General features: G+C 38.1%; 1 protein-coding gene across 1 annotated transcript in view; it reads left to right on the forward strand.

Annotated features, from left to right (window-relative positions):
- Positions 1 to 8,031, forward strand: part of FNBP1L (formin binding protein 1-like) — a 95,122-nt gene extending 87,091 nt beyond the window's left edge. Inside the window, exons 13-14 of the mRNA XM_010860510.1 lie at positions 2,886 to 3,034; positions 4,350 to 8,031. Of these exons, the coding sequence (XP_010858812.1) occupies positions 2,886 to 3,034; positions 4,350 to 4,528 (328 nt within the window). The 3' untranslated portion in view covers positions 4,529 to 8,031. The remainder of the gene's footprint in view (positions 1 to 2,885; positions 3,035 to 4,349) is intronic.
- The last annotated feature ends 10,937 nt before the right edge of the window (positions 8,032 to 18,968 follow it).

Below are 18,968 nucleotides of genomic sequence, written 5' to 3' on the forward strand. Positions count from 1 at the left end.
TCCGGGAGTTGGTGATGGACAGGGAGGCCTTGCGTGCTGTGATTCATGGGGTCACAAAGAGTCGGACACAACTGAGCGACTGAACTGAACTGAGATTAAAATAATCTAGTCTCTGTGGTTTGTGTTATTAAGAATGTAGCTTCCAGACATACTGAAAATACTGCAAAATCTAATCAGGCAAATTTTACTATTATTAAAATCTCATTCAGTCATCTGATTATTTGGCAAAATTAACATTTTTCTCTTTTGAAGTAAAAATTTACCAAAAAATTGTCTTTGTCTTGCCTGCTCTTTTGGATTTTCTTAGTTACTAACTTTCCTGTTAATGTGGTTAATTGGAAATCAATTTTCCTAGGAGTCTTTTGATTTTCAGTGACAGGATGAGTCTTCTACCCATACTGACTTAAACAGAAACGGGATTGTATTGACTGACTTTAGGGAGAGCTTGATCTAGGAACTCAGATGATATCTTCAGTTTTCCATTTCTACCTCACAGTTCTGTCTTCCACTGTGTTGACTTCATTTTAAGGCTCTATATCAGTTCAGTTCACTCACTCAGTCGTGTCCACCTCGTTGCAACCCATGAACCGCAGCATGCCAGGCCTCCCTGTCCATCACCAACTCCCGGAATTTACCCAAACCCATGTCCATTGAGTCAGTGATGCCATCCAACCATCTCATCCTCTGTCGTCCCCTTCTCCTCCTGCCTTCAATCTTCCCTAGCACCAGGGTTTTTTCAAACGAGTCAATCTTCGCATCAAGTGGCCAAAGTATTGGAATTTCAGCTTCAACATCATTCCTTCCAATGAACACCCATGACTGATCTCCTTTAGTTTGGAGTGGTTGGATCTCTTTGAAGTCCAAGGGGCTCTCAAGAGTCTTCTCCAACACCACAGTTCAAAAGCATCAATTCTCGGTGCTAAGCTTTCTTTATAGTCTAACTTTCACATCCATACATGACCACTGGAAAAACCATAGCCTAGACTAGTGAACCTTTGTTGACAAAATAATGTCTCTGCTTTTTAATATGCTGTCTAGGTTGGTCATAACTTTCCTTCCAAGGAGTAAGCGTCTTTTAATTTCATGGCTGCAATCACCATCTGCAGTGATTTTGGAGCACAAAAAATAAAGTCAGCCACTGTTTCCACTGTTTCTCCATCTATTTGCTATGAAGTGATGGGACTGGATGCCATGATCTTTGTTTTCTGAATGTTGAGCTTTAAGCCAACTTTTTCACTCTCCTCTTTCACTTTCATCAAGAGGTTCTTTAGTTCTTCACTTTCTGCTATAAGGGTGGTGTCATCTGCATATTTGACGTTATTGATATTTCTCCCAGCAGTCATGATTCCAGCTTGTGTTTCTTCCAGCCCAGCGTTTCTCATGATTCACTCTACATATAAGTTAAATAAGCAGGGTGACAATATACAGCTTTGACATATTCCTTTTCCTATTTGGAACCCGTCTGTTGTTGCATGTCCATTTCTAACTGTTGCTTCCTGACCTGCATATAGTTTTCTCAAGAGGCAGGTCAGGTGGTCTGGTATTTCCATCTCTTTCAGAATTTTCCATAGTTTATTGTGATCCACACAGTCAAAGGCTTTGGCATAGTCAATAAAGCAGAAATAGATGTTTTTCTGGAACTCTCTTGCTTTTTCGATGATCCAGCAGGTGTTGGCAATTTGATCTCTGGTTCCTCTGCCTTTTCTAAATCCAGCTTGTACATCAGAAGTTCACGGTTCACGTATTGCTGAAGCCTGGCTTGGAGAATTTTGAGCATTACTTTACTAGTGTGTGAAATGAGCACAATTGTGCAGTAGTTTGAGCATTCTTTGGCATTGCCTTGCTTTGGGATTGGAATGAAAACTGACCTTTTCCAGTCCTGTGGCCACTGCTGAGTTTTCCAAATTTGCTGGCATATTGAGTGCAGCACTTTCACAGCATCATCTTTCAGGATTTGGAATAGCTCAACTGGAATTCCATCACCTCCACTAGCTTTGTTCGTAGTGATGCTTTCTAAGGCCCACTTGACTTCACATTCCAGGATGTCTGGCTCTAGGTGAGTGATCACAACGTCGTGATTATCTGGGTCATGAAGATCTTTTTTGTACAGTCTCTATATGGTGATCTTCTAAATCTGTAAGCTCATATTTCTCCAGGTTTGGGTCCAGTGATAAAGGAAGGGAGTTTCTCTTTCAGTAATCCCAAACAAGAGTCTGTTATATCTTACTGAGTTACATGCCTACCTGTGGGCTATTCACTCTGGTCATGCAAGTTCTCTGCTAAGATGGATCTTCTGGAACCAGGGCAGAGCAAGTCTACCTGAAGCCTGTGAAGTGAACATGGGTCTGTGTGGGTCCTCTAAGAAATTTTAGTTTTCTTGCAAAAGCAGTGGGTGAATCCCTCCATCCCTCTTGAATCTGGGATGATAAAAACCAACTGTTCATGACACTTTTCCATTTTATCTCTGGACCCAGTGATAATGAGACATATTTACTAAGTACATGTTATATGCCTGCTGCTGCTGCTACTAAGTGACCTCAGTCGTGTCCGACTCTGTGTGACCCCATAGACCGCAGCCCACCAGGCTGCCCCGTCCCTGGGATTCTCCAGGCAAGAACACTGGAGTGGGTTGCCATTTCCTTCTCCAGTGCCTAGAACATTATTATCTTTAATTCTTTTAATTTCAGAAAATCCAACAAAGAAGCATTTTGAATTAGAAGCCATGCAGACACACATATTTCAACATTTAAGAAAATAAAAGCTTAATTGGGAACTGTGTCATTGATTTTTGATTCTCTCAGTTGATCTTGTGGAGATCAGTTTGTAGATAATATAAAAAGTTCCCATCTTTGTGATACCTGATGAGATATAATTTTGTTTTATAGTCCTGAGGGAAGTTACACTGATGATGCAAACCAAGAAGTTCGTGGACCACCCCAACAGCATGGCCACCACAGTGAGTTTGATGATGAGTTTGAAGATGATGATCCCTTGCCTGCTATTGGACACTGCAAAGCTATCTACCCTTTTGATGGTATGATTTTCTTAATGCATTGTATTTGATAAAATTGGTTCCTTAAAGTCTACATGTGTACTGAGTCCCTGTCCTTATAGCTAAATACAATCACTAGAAAATTATCCAGGCTCATTAGTGTGAATATTAACTACATTACAAATAGAGATGTTCCTTCTATATATGACATTGAAAGAAAATTGCCTATGTTACCAGTATCCTAATAAAGATTATTGTTTAATTATCAACTTTGCCTGATAACAGAATTTCCCAAAGAGGCCTTACTAATGTACTCTTCAAAGCTGAAGCTGCTTGAGCATATAGCTCAACCCAGGAAGTGGAAGGCTGGTAGATACCACTTCATGCTCTTCCTTGTAAGTTGCTATCATTGATTGGCTGGTATAAGGCAAATGGCATAGCTGACTGCGCTACCATATCCTGAGTCTGTTGGCCATATTTTCAAATGTGGGAAGGAGAAAATGTAGCTTCTGAATGTGCCATCCTTCTCCTGTGATAGTTGGAGAACAAACTGTGAGGGAAGGAAGGTGTGGTCCTGTCACATGTTTTTAGTTACCCTTCTCTTTCTTGGACTTTGAAAAATTGTTTCCTTCATTTCACCAAAGAGCAGAGTAACACCTTCACAAAGAAGTCGGTATTAAAATGGTATACGATTTAAGGTCCTTCCCTACCCATCTATGGTTTTGGTTTTTAAATTGAGTAATTTTCAGTTATTCCTCACTCTGAGAAAATTGTGTTAAGTAAGATCTTGTTGTAATGTAGAGAGGAAGGGAAGAATTTAGCATATGTTAAATAAAGATTCATTTGTGAAAATTGTTACTGTTAAGCAGCTTGGGAATGGCTAAGGGATTGGGATTTTGAAGGAGATTTGTGGTTTATGATTATGACCATTCTGCTTCTACAATTATATTCTTATTTCTTCCAGCCCTTTCACTGTCTTTTTACTCTTTTCTTGATCTAAACTTCATGAATTTTCTAGATAGCACTGCCACTCAAATTTGAGGAAGGAGTTAGAGTAATGAAATGAAGTTTGTGTACCCTGTCAAATCATACAATATTATTGTAGCTCAGATATTTCATCTTTCACGGTGCTGCTGCCAGCCTCACAGGGTTATTGTGCAGTTCAAACAAGATAAATATATGGAAGTGTTGGGCAAACTACAGAGCATCATGGAGTCGTTGGTAACGAGAGTCAGTGTGCTCATAGTTCTATTATATTGAAATCTAGCAGGGTTTCACATTGTTTTGTATTTGTAACTTTTATTCAAAATTGTTGTTATGCTTAAATTATGATTGTGCTATGAAAACTCTCATTTAGGACATAATGAAGGCACTCTGGCAATGAAAGAAGGTGAAGTTCTGTACATTATTGAGGAGGACAAGGGTGATGGATGGACAAGAGCTCGGAGACAGAACGGTGAAGAAGGCTACGTTCCCACATCATACATAGATGTAACTCTAGAGAAAAACAGTAAAGGTGCAGTAACTTACATCTAAACTAATTGGCAACTTTGTAACACATATGACATAGGAATGATGACAAAATGAAAACACAGTCAGTGGGTGGGAAAACATAGGAAAGCTTAAACGGCATCCAAGATTTATTGTTCACTGTGAGCTGAGCATAGGCTCCATCTTAGAGATGTGAACATTACCACAAGAAGCTGTTCTTGTGACGCTTTACCATTTGAGTGATGTTGGTGTGAAGCTTAACTGATGCCTTTTGCTCTGTGTTCTGCTTAAGTCTGTGTGAAGGATTTATGTTTTTCTGCCGTATAAATCATAGAATTTGATCTACTGGGCAGGAATCCATAGATAGAAAGCTCCCTACCCCGTTACACTTTGCTTCAGGAAACAGTGATGGTAGTGAACTCAAGTAAAACTGCACTGAAATGCTTGCTGATGCCCAAAAGAGTGGTTTGGTATAGGAGTTTCAAATTGTAGCTACAGTTTCTAGGAAAAAGTAATAATAATTAGCTAATGGATAAAATACGGATGTAATCATTTTCGTTTTTGTCCCTGTTCTTAATTTTGGTTTCCTAAAGGAAGAAAACAGGCATGTAGCACATAATCTATTTTGTAGTAGGCTAATCAAGAGATGCAAAATAAATGGGCCTGGTCTTGCTCTTAAGTGAATAAAATGGCTTTCTTTTGAGACCCAAGGATATTTTCAGGTTTTCTAGTAATTTTCAGTAATGTACAAGCTTTCTTCTGAATTAATGCTTGTATTTTTCATCTTGAAATGTCTTTTGAGAAATGTCACTTTAGTGATACTAGCATTTAGCAATTATACATAGGAAAGTGGATTCTAAATAAACTAAGATAGAGGAAATCTTGCATAGTGGGGAAGTACTGGCAAATTTTGCCTGAAAGAAAAAATGACTTTTTTTCACTAAATGGGTTGGAGGAATATATCTGTACTATCATGAAGGGCATTTCCTCATTTTAACTGAATTGTCAGTTATTAGGATAGTTTTTTTCCCAACTAATTTTAGTAAGCATTTGTGGGAAACACTGTACAGTCAAGATAGGCAGTGCTAGTTGTCTAGGGAAGTAAAGTGAAGAAGCAGTTAAGAGACTGGTCCTTAATTTTGCTCATGTTCCAGCATTTTTTGGTGTTTTTAATAGCTGACTATAAAATGATTTTAGAGGCATTTGGGATGGATGCTTTAAACTGGACATCCCTTTTGGTCTTACCAAAGGTCTTCAGTAATTGTTCTTTTCTTTTTCCTCCTGGACTGCAGGTTCCTGAAGAGGGTTTCTGAGGAAATGGGCAAGATGTTGAAGGAGGTTACATGCAGCTGCTTTTGGGGGGGGAGGTGTTAGAGTTGTCAGGCTCAGAGAAAGTGAGAGAAGCAAGTTGCATGAGTGCATGCAGACATGATTATTTTTTACTAACTTCATTAGCATTTCCTTGTGTTGTTTTAAAAAATCATTGTAATACCAACCCTTAAATTTGTCATTTATAGTTATTCATATAAAGGAAAAAAAGCCAACAATGGCTAACCTTTTTTCCATCTGTTTTACTGATATTCAAATTAGAAAGAATGCAGAGCTCTTATTAAATTTGACTGTCGTAACAGGACTATCCGTCCCAGCTCTGTTTTAATTGGCTTTTAGACCCATTGTCTGTCAGAATCCTTGCCATTTGTCAGTGTCTGCCTGCGCCACCTCTGTGCTTGCTTAACATCCTGTTGCATGTCTAGAGTGATCGGGTTTAGATTTTTAGGCATGTTTTTATAATCCCTTGTTCTTGTCAAAGCCTTTGTTTTGTTTTACATTTGTAGTGCAAATCACTCTGTCAAACATCTCCAGCACTAATGTTTCCATCCTAGCATTTGTGTATGCTGCTATAATGTCCCCACTACAGAACATTCCAGTTTTGGCATTATGAAGAAGTAGTTTGTGAACCTGAAGTATTTATGATCAGAAAAAGAAAACATCTCTGCTCTAGCCTACAGCCCAGTTCAAAGAACTCTTTGAAACATGATCGATCTTCAGCCCCTCAGTCTGGGAAGAATCTATAGTCAGCAGTGAAATCCTGGTATAATAAACACAGAAGATACTCACCGCCTCAAGACAAAGGACTGTTGTCAGAAGTCAGCTGCTTCCATTCAAATGCTGCCTTAAACTAGAGTGCCTAAATCTGTTGATTGCCAACTCTACCACTACAGTATCCCACAAAGGGCTTCATGTGTCAGCTCAGTGCGACCTCCTTTAACTTGGCAGTGCTGCTGCAGCTGCCATACAACCTCCATAGGGGGCTTTTAGAGCTCTGCCACGTTTGATGGTGCATCTTCAAATTTACACATCAAACTAGAGACATGTCTGAGTCCATTTTACTTTACTCAGTGTTTTCAATAAGAAGTTTTATGGACCTTTCCCCTCATTGTCTTTTAATTTGGGGTTACCGTGTTCTCATTTAATTATTACAATGATAGTCTGTTTCCGAGTGATGATTTTATTTGAACTGGATAAAATATAGTGAAACTTTGTAATGATCTATGTGCACTTTTACTTGTAAAATGGGAGTTTCTGTATGTTTATACTTGTATATATAATTGTCATCAGTGCCCCTATTGCTCATGTTGTCCTGCCTTGCATTTGTGATTCTGTTAATGACTTGTATCTTAACTGATTTCTTAGTGGCATTTAATAGGGAGGTGGGTGGGGGAGGGGGGAATATTTGTAACATGGAAGATTGATTAATTTGGTTCTTTACTGTTTCGAGGGAGGAAAGAAAACGTGAAATGGTCTATGTATTGTTGGATTTCAAGCAATATTTTAGAAGCTGTGTGACTGCTTTAATAATTTTCCCCAGTGTTATTTGAATTGTACTACCAGTTATATTAATACTAAAGCTGAATGACAGTTGTGTGAAAGTGGATGCCTTCGTAAGATCAAGTATGCTCCTATTACACAGCTGACATATAGTGTATTACCTTTAAGGCTAGTAAACTATGAAGTTTTAGATTTTAAATCTCGTTACAGGGTTATTTATATAATGTGACATTATTCAGTACTGACAGACTACATAAAGTAGCTTTAAAATCCAGTGCTATTTTTATTTTCAAGGTTAGCAATGAAGAGGAAATGTGATCTGGCTGTGTTTGTCTTCTGTATAAAGCCTGAAGTGCTTGTGTTTTTTTGGCTAATAGCCACAGAGGGCAAAGTTTAAGGCTTTCTTGTGAGGACTAACTGTTCTTTACAAGCTACTGTTTGTTTTTCTTGCAGGATTTGCTTCCGTAGGAGGCAGGTTCCTTCATGTGGAATAGTGCAACCTGTATATGGATTATTACAATAAGGAAGACATTTGTACTTGCACAGTTTAAATCATTCTTAAATTTGAACATGTGAATTGTCCAAAAGAAATCTTTAATTTTTCAGTAATTTTTACTCTTTCTGTGCACATGTTGATTTCTTAATGTAAATGCTTTGTTTAAGATAGTGTTCTCTGTTGAGAATATTTTCATGGAATAAAATAATCTTTTCATGGTCCATTAAGGTGTATAGAATTCTCTCTTATTATCGCTATGTGAATTAAAGAGATGTATTGGTTTTGTTATTGAATGTGCTACACTCCAGGTAGTACAACTTAGATGGCTACATTCCATAAATGGCAACAAGTTTTGCAAAGCAGTTTTGAAAGTTATATTCTAGTTTTAGTTTCTCTCAAGCTTTCCTAAAGAAAAAAAAAGTTAACTTTCTTTACAGTGAATAATAATTTGTATTTCTTAATCTTTGTTCTACAGTAGCTGTGTTAGACTTTTCCTTTTACACCATCTTATCCTCTGCATCCATAAGAACTGTCCCTGTACTACATAGCTTGATCTAGTCTCAGGCTGGTCAGCATTTCCCATGCTTCTGTCAGAGCGAGTGCCTGTGTCTTCATGGCATCTCAAAACATGGAAACAGAATGTTGGCCACAGTTAGTGTCACATCCATGATTTTAGGATGTCTTAATTTCAGAAGATCAACCTTTTTAAAAGGGCAAATACAAAACTATGATTAGTAAGTTCTAGAAACTATAAAAAGGAATGAAATTCAGAGTTGATCCTGAACAATGAGGGGCTGTAATTGTTGAGATGAAAATTTAGAGATCCATGCCAAGCTTGTAAGCAGGGACATACACAAAACAAAACATCAGGAAAACAACGCCTATCAGAATACTCAACAATGAAAAGGACTTTTACTATCTGAACCAAAATCAAGGAAGTCATATCCTACTTGGTAGGGAAAGATAACATCCTTATAGCAGTATTAAGGAAAGAGTAAAAGGAAAAGGATCTCCAGACTTATTGTAAAGGATAGATTTTCTTCGTGAAGAACGTATTAGTGCAAGTGAAAAAAATATTTTAAAAAACCACCAAAACTACTTCAGTGAGCTCATATACCTGGGATCAAATATTGGGTTGGCTAAAAGGTTTGTTTGTTTTTTCCCATAAGATGGCTCTAGCAGTGCTTAGTTTAACAATGTTGTTAGATTGTATTGTAACTGCTGCCATATCAGCGTGCGTTAGAAAAAAGAAAATTGGTGAATTTTTGTGTAGCCATTTTAATACTGAAGATGGAAGGAAAAAAAAGCAACAATTTAGGCATATTATGTTTGTTATTTCAAGAAAGGTAAAAACTCAAATACGAAAAAATGCAGTGTATAGAGAAGGTGCTGTAATTGATCAAATGTGTCAGGAGTGGTTTGTGTAGGTTTGTGCTGGAGATTTCTCTCTGGACAAAGTTCCATGGTCTGTTGGACCAGTTGAAGTTGATAGCAATCAAATCAAGAACATTATACCACACGGGAGATAGCCAACATCTCAAATCAAGTGTTGAAAATCACTTGCACCAGCGTGGTTATGTTCATCTCTTTGATGTTTGGGTTCCACATAAATTACGTGAAAAAAACCTTCCTGATCATGTTTCTGCGTGTGATTCTCTACTTAAACATAATGAAAATGTTTTTAAAAGTGATGGGCAATGGAAAGTGGATGCTGTACAGTAATGTGGAATGGAAGAGATCACAGGGCAAGCAAAATGAACCACCACCAACCACACCAAAGGGTGGTCTTCTCCCAAGAAAGTGATGTGTGTATGGTGGAATTGGAGAGGAGGCCTCTATTATGAGCTCCTTCTGGAAAACCAGACAATTCATTCCAACAAGTCCTGTTCCCATTTATATCAACTGAAAGCAATCACTCAAAATTATCCACAGTTAGTCAAGAGAAAACCCATAATCTTTGATCAGGAGAACTTAAGACTGCATGTTTCTTTGATGACCAGGCAAAAACTGTTAACAGCTTGGCTGGAAAGTTCTGATTGATCCACCTTATTTACCAGACATCGTGACTTCCAATGTCCCATTTATTTCTGTCTTTACAAAATTCTCTTAATGGAAAAAATGAAAAAATTCCTTGGAAGACTGTAAAAGGCACCTGGAACAGTTCTTTGCTCAAAAAGATAAGGTTTGGGGGAAATGGAATTATGAAGTTGCCTGAAAAATGGCAGAAGGTAGTGGAACAAAATGGTGAATACGTTGTTCAATAAAGTTCTTAGTGAAAATGAAAAAATGTGTGTGTGTGTTTTGTTTTTTTTTTTTCTTAAAAACCAAAGGAACTTTTCGGCTAATCCAATATATTCCTGGGTATAATCACTGTCTGTAATCAAAGAAACTATAGACAATGTAAGAGATGCCAAAAGGTGGGGGATAAGAAAATATAAATTAAAACATTTTTTTGATTTAAATGTGTTAATTTCTGTACAGCAAAGTGATTCAGTTATACAGACATATATATTTGTATGTTACATATATATAACACACACAGATTCTTTTAAAAATTCTTTTCCATTATGGTGTATCACATGATATTGAATATAGTAGGACCTTGTTGTTTGTCCATTCTACATTTACAAGTTTGGATCTGCTAATCCCAAACTCCCACTCCATCCCTCCCACCTCCCGTAGCAACCACAAGTCTGTTGTCTATGTGTCTTAAGTCTGTTTCTATATGTAGATAGGTTCATTTGAGTCATATTTTAGATTTAACAGAAAAGTGATATCACATGGTATTTGTCTTTCTGACTTAACTTGATAATGATGACAGTCTCCAGGTCCATCCATGTTCCTGCAGATGGTTCATTCTTTTTTACAGCCGAGTATTATTCTATTTGTGTATATGTGCTATATCTTTATTCCTCTGTTGATGACTATTTAGGTTGCTTCCATGTCTTGTCTATTGTGAACAGTGCTGCTATGGACATTGGGGTGGATATATCTTTTTGAATAATAGTTTTATTTGGATATGTGCTCAGGAGTGGTATTGCTAGATCAAATGGCAATTCTAGTTTTTTGAGGAACTGCCATACTGTTCTCCATAGTGGCTGCACCAGTTTATGTTCCCACCAACAATGTAGGAGGGTTCCCTTTTCTCTCTACCCCTCCAGCATTTGTTGTTTCTAGATTAAAAAAAAAAAAATTACGACCATTCTGACAGGTGTGGGGTGGTACTTCATTGTAGTTTTGATTTGCATTTAATAATTACTTATGTTGAGCATTTTTTCATGTGCCAGTTGCCCATCTGAATGTCTTTGGAGAAGTGTCTAAGTCTTCTGCCCATTAAGAAATACAGATTTTGACGAGTAACTTCTGTGAACTTTGACAACTCTTAAAAGAACTGGATAATTTTTGTCAGCATTTAAGAGAAAATATAATGGGCACCTGACCTGGGTCCTAAGAATAAGTCACATTTCGGTAGCCTCATTTCTTCCTTTACATATAGATGGGAAATTCTACAGACATTAATTATCCTGATTTCAGCGCAATTTCAGTAATTAACAAGATTTTGTACTCATTTTTATAAGATTGTAATGGCATTATTATAGAGAATGGGAGCTTGCAATGAGCTGATTTGGTAAACCCCAAATGTCAACCCTGAGGAGATAAGAACCATCATAAAATAAACATAAATCTGTCAACTCAAGAAATAGAAAATTACCATTTCCATCTTCTTCAAAGATAACTGCTATCCTGAGTTTTATGTTTCTTGTTTTTTTCATTTTACCACATGGGTTTTTTTTCTTTTCTAAACCTGATGAGTTTTCCATGTTTTGAGCTCTGTAAAGATGGTGTCGTACTCTGTTATGAGCAGGGCTCATATGTAGCCAGTGCACACTGAAATAGCTGCAGTTAATGCTGTAGAAGTATTTCCTTACTGGTTGGTAAAAAATAATTCTGAAAAGTAGTAAAACCTGTTAATCTTATAAATTTCACTACATGTGGTTTATTTCAGAAACCACGTGACACTCCGTGATGCATTTCTGGCTTGAGTACTAGAGACAAAGTTGAAGGTCTTACTATAGATATATATTATTTCAGGTGTTGGGGAATCTTCTTGGTTTCATAAGCCCCTTGAGTGGGAGAGGACCCTGGACAGCTAAGCTGAGGAGACCTCCTCTGTTCACCCTTCAAAGAAATGCCTCGTCCTGCTCAAGGGGAGGAGACATATCGAAGATCTGGTAGCAGCTGGGGATACTGGAAGGGAGTGTGGGTAGACACTGGTGTTTGGGGGCATAGCCTCTTGTGGTGCAGAAATGGCCCTTTCACCACTCAGTGGACGTGCATTTGAGCAAACTCTGGGAGCTGAGGACAGAAGAGCCTGGAAGGCTGCAGTCCATGGGGGTCACAAAGAGTCAGACACCACTTAATGACTAAACAACAGTAGTGCCCCTTTAGATTTTTTTTTTTTTTTTTTAGCATTTTGTTTTATTTGGCATCTTGTGCTGTGGTGGAGGGTTAGCCTGCCTTGGTCATTAAAGACGGGTGAGGAGAGGGAATCTACCATCCTCCGTTTCATAACCCAGAAGAATATGGTAAGTGACAGCACTACTGCTCCCTTGGCTCATCTGAGACAAAGTACAAGTTCCCAGTTCTGGCAGCCAGGATCATCAGTCCCCACCCAATTTGCTCCCACTCCCTCATCTTTTGTGCTGTCTGTCTTCTAACTGGGTGCTCCTGCCACTGGCTCTTGGCATACAGCCTGCATCCAAATGGTACTGTTCTAACCAGTGAGGTGAGACGGAGATCAGCTGCGTGTCTACTGTCTCTGGGTGCCAGGTAGTACACTAGTAAATTAATAATTAGCAACGGGAAGGGGAAGTCATTGGAAGAGTTTGCAGCCCTGTGTTAAATCATGGAGGCATTATTTAGTTGGTGGTAGTCAACAAAGTTATACCAACCCAACTTTAATTATTTTATGGAAATTATTAGTGATTGATGTTGTACCACTTTTATTGCTTGATAAACTTATGTGTATTTAAACAGTAAAGGGGATTATTTTAGTTGATTTGCACGTTGATTTGTACATTAATTCATTCGTTCATAGTGATTTATGTATTAACATCCCACTTCTTAAGTATATTTGAATATTGCATAGTATCTTCTATTTATTTACTTATTTGGCTTTGCTGGTTCTTCATTGCTATGTGGGCATTTTTCTAGTTGCAGAGAGGGGTCTGCTCTTCATTGAAGTGCACGGGCTTCTCATTGTGGTGGTTTCTCTTGTGGAGCAGAGGCTCTAGGGCACTTGGGCTTTAGTAATTGTGGCACCTGGGCTCAATAGTTGCAGTTACTGGGCTCTAGAGTGCAGGTTAGTAGTTGTGGCCCATGGACTTAGTTGCTCCATGGTGTGTGGGATCTTTCCAGACCAGGGATCGAACCCATGTCTCCTGCATTGGCAGGTGAATTCTTTACCACTGAGTCACCATGGAAGCCCCTGCATCGTATCTTCTGAGAGTTGCTTTTTCCACTTAATAGATGTATCCATATTTATGCATAGTTCAGTGTACTGTGTATAGTATTCCATTATATAAATATACAGAATTTATCTGTTCTCCTGTTGATGGATATTTGGTCTGTTTACTGAATTTTGCTAGAATAAACAGTGCTCTTATGTACATCCATGTGCATGTTTACTAATATAAGTCTCTAAGATCTATGGCTAGGAATGGAATTGCTAAGTTATGGGTTATATTTATCTTTAATTTAAAAAGGGAATGCCACATTTTCCCCTTGAAGTGATTGTAACATTTTTACAGACCTACAAGTTAATGTATAAGGGTTATTTATTCTCCCATCCTCACCAACAATTTAGGAGTAAGACTTCATTTTTTTTTTTCCAGTTCAATGGATGTAAAATAGCATTTTATTATAGTCTTGCTTTTTCTTGATTATTGATAATGTTGACCATCATATTTAGCATTGTGTTTCTTCTTCTGTGAAAAGCCTCTATATCTTTTGCCCATTTTTTCCTTAGGTTGGTATCTGTATTTATTCATGGGTGTTCTGACCAGGGTTGCAATCATCTCAAGACTTTGACTCACACTGGACTGGAGAGTCACTTCCAAGATCATTCACATCATCCTTGCCATGTGGACCTCTTCATAGGGATGTTCATCACTATGTGTGGCATCTTGCTTTCTTTAGTGAGTGATCCAAAGGAGAAAACTTCAAGGTAGAATAGGCAATCTTTTATAGCCTAATCTCAGATGTGCAAACTAGCCCTGGTATATGTGGGAGGGGACAACACAAGGTTGTGAAACCAGGTGGCAGGGAAGCTCTGGGGCCATCCTGGCGGTACCTGCCATACTAATACTTCATTATTTTTATGTGCTGCTGCTATCTTTCAGTTTTTTCAGTCTGTCTAGGATTATTTTTTGATGAATAGAAGTTCATTTTAATGTAGATCGATGAATCTTTCATATTTAATGCTTTCCTATCTAGTTTTAAGAAATTCTTCCTTGATTCAAAGTAAAAATGATATTCTCCAGTGTTTTCTTCTAAAAGTGTTATGGTTTTGCGTTTCACATGTGGTATTTTAATTCATCTAGATTTTATTTCAGCATATGAGGTAAGGAACCATCTCCTCTACCTTTCATTTGCTTCACCATTTGTTCAAGAATTATTTAAAGAATCATCCTTTCCCCCACTGAGTGGCAATGTTATGCTCCTGTCATATATCAAATTTTTAATGACAGTTTTTTTTGATTACTGTAATTTAACTCATTATTGACCAGGGGATTTTGCAGAAATGAATGCCTATGGCTGGTGATTTTTATTTTGGCCCAGCCAATAATTAATTACTTCACTAACACTTTGCAGGTTATTACATGCAGTAGTTATACGTGTAAAGTCTAATTTTCATGAAATGTTTGCAATCCACTCTTCTGCAGAAGCAAAGGAGCATTCTCCAGCACTGTGAGTTTCATTTTCACTTTCTGTATCAATCAGTCACTGAAGTTTTTTTGTCTTTGTTGGTCTAATACTCAACATCATCTGAATCAGAACTATATTCTAAAGAACTGTCATTTGTGACACTAGTGTATACGTTGCTCAGCCAATCAGAGAAAGTATCTGTATCTGCATAAGATTCACTGAAAAATTTTTCTTCACTCAAAATTTCACTGTGTCCTTTTTGAAAATTTGTACATTTATAATATACATAGGGTTGGAACAAAAACCTGAGTGCAAAATGTAAATGGTAATGATAGTCACAAGTTGTCTAATGAACCCTGGATCATTTTAAGCTCTAACCACTTCACATGGTGATGTTAATTGTGCATGCATGCTAAGTCACTCAGTCATGTCCCAACTCTTTTCAACTCTGTGGGCTGTAGCTTGCCAGGCTTCTCTGTCCATGGGATTCTCCAGGCAAGACTATTGGAGTGAGTTGCCATTTCCTCTTCCAGGGGATCTTCCTGACCCAGGGATCAAACCCGTGTCTCATGCCTCCTGGGTAGGCGGGTGGGTTCTTTACCACTAGTGCCACCAGGGAAGCCCTGATGTTAACAGTATCACTCTCTAAAAACGTATTAATATTGTCTCCAGTCAATAGTGTATTTTAATCATGAGCTTTTATATTTGGTAGAACAGATACCCTCCTCCATCTGTCTTACTTTCCTAACCATTGATGGTCTTGACTTCCTAGCCATTACAGGTTTAGAAAAAGCTTAATCAAGCTAGCTTGAAAGGTCCTATTGAATTTTGAGTGGGGTTGCATTGAATTTATAGATCATATTAAGAACTAATTATATCTAATACTGAATATTCTAGTTGATGAGCATGGTTCCTTCATATACTTCTTTTCAGTGGTTTTCAGATTTTTAATAGAATAACATTAAAAAAATTCTTCACCAAGTTCTGATACTTCAGTTCAGTCGCTCAGTTGTGTCTGACTCTTTGTGACCCCATGGACTGCAGCACTCCAGGCCTCCCTGTCCATCACCAACTCCTGGAGTTTATTCATGTCCATTGAGTCAGTGATGCCATCCAGCCATCTCATCCTCTGTCATCCCCTTCTCCTCCCGCCTTCGATCTTTCCCAGCATCAGGGTCTTTTCCAGTGAGTCAGCTTTTCACATAGGTGGCCAAAGTACTGGAGCTTCAGCTTCAGCATCAGTCCTTCCAATGAATATTCAGGACTGGTTTCCTTTAGGATGGACTGGTTGAATCTTCTTGCAGTCCAAGGGACTCTCAAGAGTCTTTTCCAACACCACAGTTCAAAAGCATCAATTCTTCGGTGCTCAGCTTTCTTTATGGTCCAGCTCTCACATCCATATATGACTACTGGAAAAACCATAGCTTTAATTAGACGGACATTTGTGGCAAAGTAATGTCTCTGCTTTTTAATATGCTGTCTAGGTTGGTCATAACTTTTCTTCCAAAGAGCAAGCATCTTTTAATTTCATGGCTTCAGTCACCATCTGCAGTGATTTTGGAGCCCCCCAAAATAAAGCCTGTCACTGTTTCCACCGTGTCCCCATCTATTTGCCATGAAGTGATGGGACCAGATGCCATGATCTTAGTTTTCTGAATGTTGAGTTTTAAGTCAACTTTTTCACTCTCCTCTTTCATTGAGAGGCTCTTTAGTTCTTCACTTTCTGCCATAAGGGTGGTATCATCTGCATATCTGAGGTTATTGATATTTCTCCAGGCAATCTTGATTCTAGCTTGTGCTTCATCCAGCCCAGCATTTCTCATGATGTACTCTGCATATAAGTTAAATAAGCAGGGTGACAATATACAACAATATACAAATATTCCTAAGCAGTGCTTAACATGTTATGATAAAATATTCAGAAAATGTATAAAACATAAATGTACAGCTTAAGTTATTAGAAAGTCAGTAACTTTTAAGTCAGGCAAAAAAGCACTACCAGCACCTCAGTAACCCACCACATTCTTCTCACAAATTATACCCTGTTCTTTCATAATTATCCTGACCTTTTTAGAAAATGAATTTTCAATTTCTATGTATTTTTATGCTTTATTTCTCTTTTAAATACATAGAGTGGTTTTGTTGTAAATTTAGTTGATCACCTCTGACTTTTAACTGGAGGGTTCAGTCTGTTTACATTTATAATGACTATTGATAAGTTCAGACTTATTTCTGCTGTCTTTGTGCCTGCTATTCATCTCACTTTTTTATGTCTCTTTAAATATATTTTTGGTTTGTTGTTGTTCAGTTGCTAAATCGTGTCTGACTCTTTGCAACCCTGTGAATTGTAGCAGGCCAGGCTTCCCTTCACTATCTCCCAGAGTTTGCTCAAATGCATCCATTGAGTCAGTGATGCCATCCAACCATCTCATCCTCAGTCTTTCCCAGGATCTGGGTATTTTCCAGTGAATCAGCTTTTCACATCAGGTGGTCAAAGTATTGAAGCTTCACCTTGAGCATCAGTCCTTCCAGTGAATATTCAGGGTTGATTTTCTTTAGGATTGACTGGTTTGATCTCCTTGCTGTCTGAGGGACTCTCAAGAGTCTTCTCCAGCACCACAAATTGAAAGCGTCAGTTCTTCAGCGCTCAGCCTTCTTTTATGATCCAACTCTCACATCCGTACATGACTACTTGAAAAACCATAGCTTTGACTATATGGACTTTTGTTGGCAAAGTGATGTCTCTGCTTTTTAATGCACTGTTTAGGTTTGTCATAGCTTTTTGTCAGGGAGCAGACATTTTAATTTCGTGGCTTGTCACCGTCTGCAGTGATTTTGGAGCCCAAGAAAATAAAATCTGTCACTGTTACCACTTTTCCCCTCTTTGCCATGAAGTGATGGGACTGGATGCCATGATCTTCGTTTTTTGAATGTTGAGTTTTAAGCCAGCTTTTTCACTCTTCTCTTTCACCTTCATCAAGAGTTTCTTTATTTCTCTTCACTTTCTTCCATTAAAGTGATTCATCTGCACATCCGAGTTGTTTATATTTCTCCCGGCAATCTTGTTGGTATTCTCCATTTTTTTTTTCTCTACTAGTTTGAAATTTGGACCATAATTTCTGTTCTTGTAGTATTTACCCTTGATACTTTGCATACTCACTTAAAACTTAAAGCTAATTAGTATCTAAGAGTAATTAGTACTTTATCAAAACTCTAGTAACTAGTCACCCCACTTCTGGTTTGTGCTACTGTTTTAATTGACTTTTTTTAACCCCACATAGTAGACACTATTTTTAGTGTTTGCCTTAATATACCTATAAGCTTAGCAGTTTCTCTGCTCACTCTTCTGGATGAATTCCTTCCCCTCTCTCTCTCTCTTTCCTTCTTGAGCTCTGATGAGATGCATTGGGTCATTCTATTACAAATTATTCAGGTCTTTTAATCCAGTATTCTTGCCTGGAAAATCCTATGGATGGAGGATCCTGGTAGGCTGCAGTCCATGGGGTTGTGAAGAGTTGGACATGACTGAGCAATTTAACTTTCACTTTTAATCTCTCCTATTTTTTTTGTCTTTGCTGTATTCTGGCCATGGTCTTCCGATATGTTTTTGAAGTGTAATCAGTCATGTCCAACTCTTTGCAACCCCATGACTGTTCTTATAACCCTGGAAATAATACTGGAATGGGTTATCATTTCCTACTCAAAGGACATCTTCCTGACTAAGGGATTGAACCTGCATCTCTTGTGTCTCCTGCTTTGGCAGGCGGATTCTTTACCCCTGTGTCACCTGGGAAGCCAGTTGGATCTAATCTTCTGTTTATTATTAGCATCCAGTGAGTTTTGAGTTTCATTATTATACATTTCTAAAGGGTCTACCTAGTTTCTCTTAAAAATCTGATCCTTTTTTAAATACTCATTTCCTGTTTGAGTTCATGTTTTCTTTATACAAATCCATATATGAATGCTTTGCATTCAAAATGGGATAATTCCAGTATCTGAAGTTGTTGGGATTCTAAATCTTTTCCCCCAGCATTTTATTTTTCATGACACTGTTTCTGTTTGTGTTATGCTGCTGCTGCTGCTAAGTCACTTCTGTCATGTCCGATTCTGTGTGACCCCATAGACGGCAGCCCACCAGGCTCCCCCGTCCCTGGGATTCTCCAGGCAAGAACACTGGAGTGGGTTGCCATTTCCTTCTCCAGTGCATGAAAGTGAAAAGTGAAAGTGAAGTCA

The sequence above is a fragment of the Bison bison genome, unplaced genomic scaffold (assembly GCF_000754665.1).
Source record: "Bison bison bison isolate TAMUID 2011002044 unplaced genomic scaffold, Bison_UMD1.0 scf7180017864466, whole genome shotgun sequence".
In the NCBI taxonomy this organism is placed as follows: Eukaryota; Metazoa; Chordata; class Mammalia; order Artiodactyla; family Bovidae; genus Bison; species Bison bison.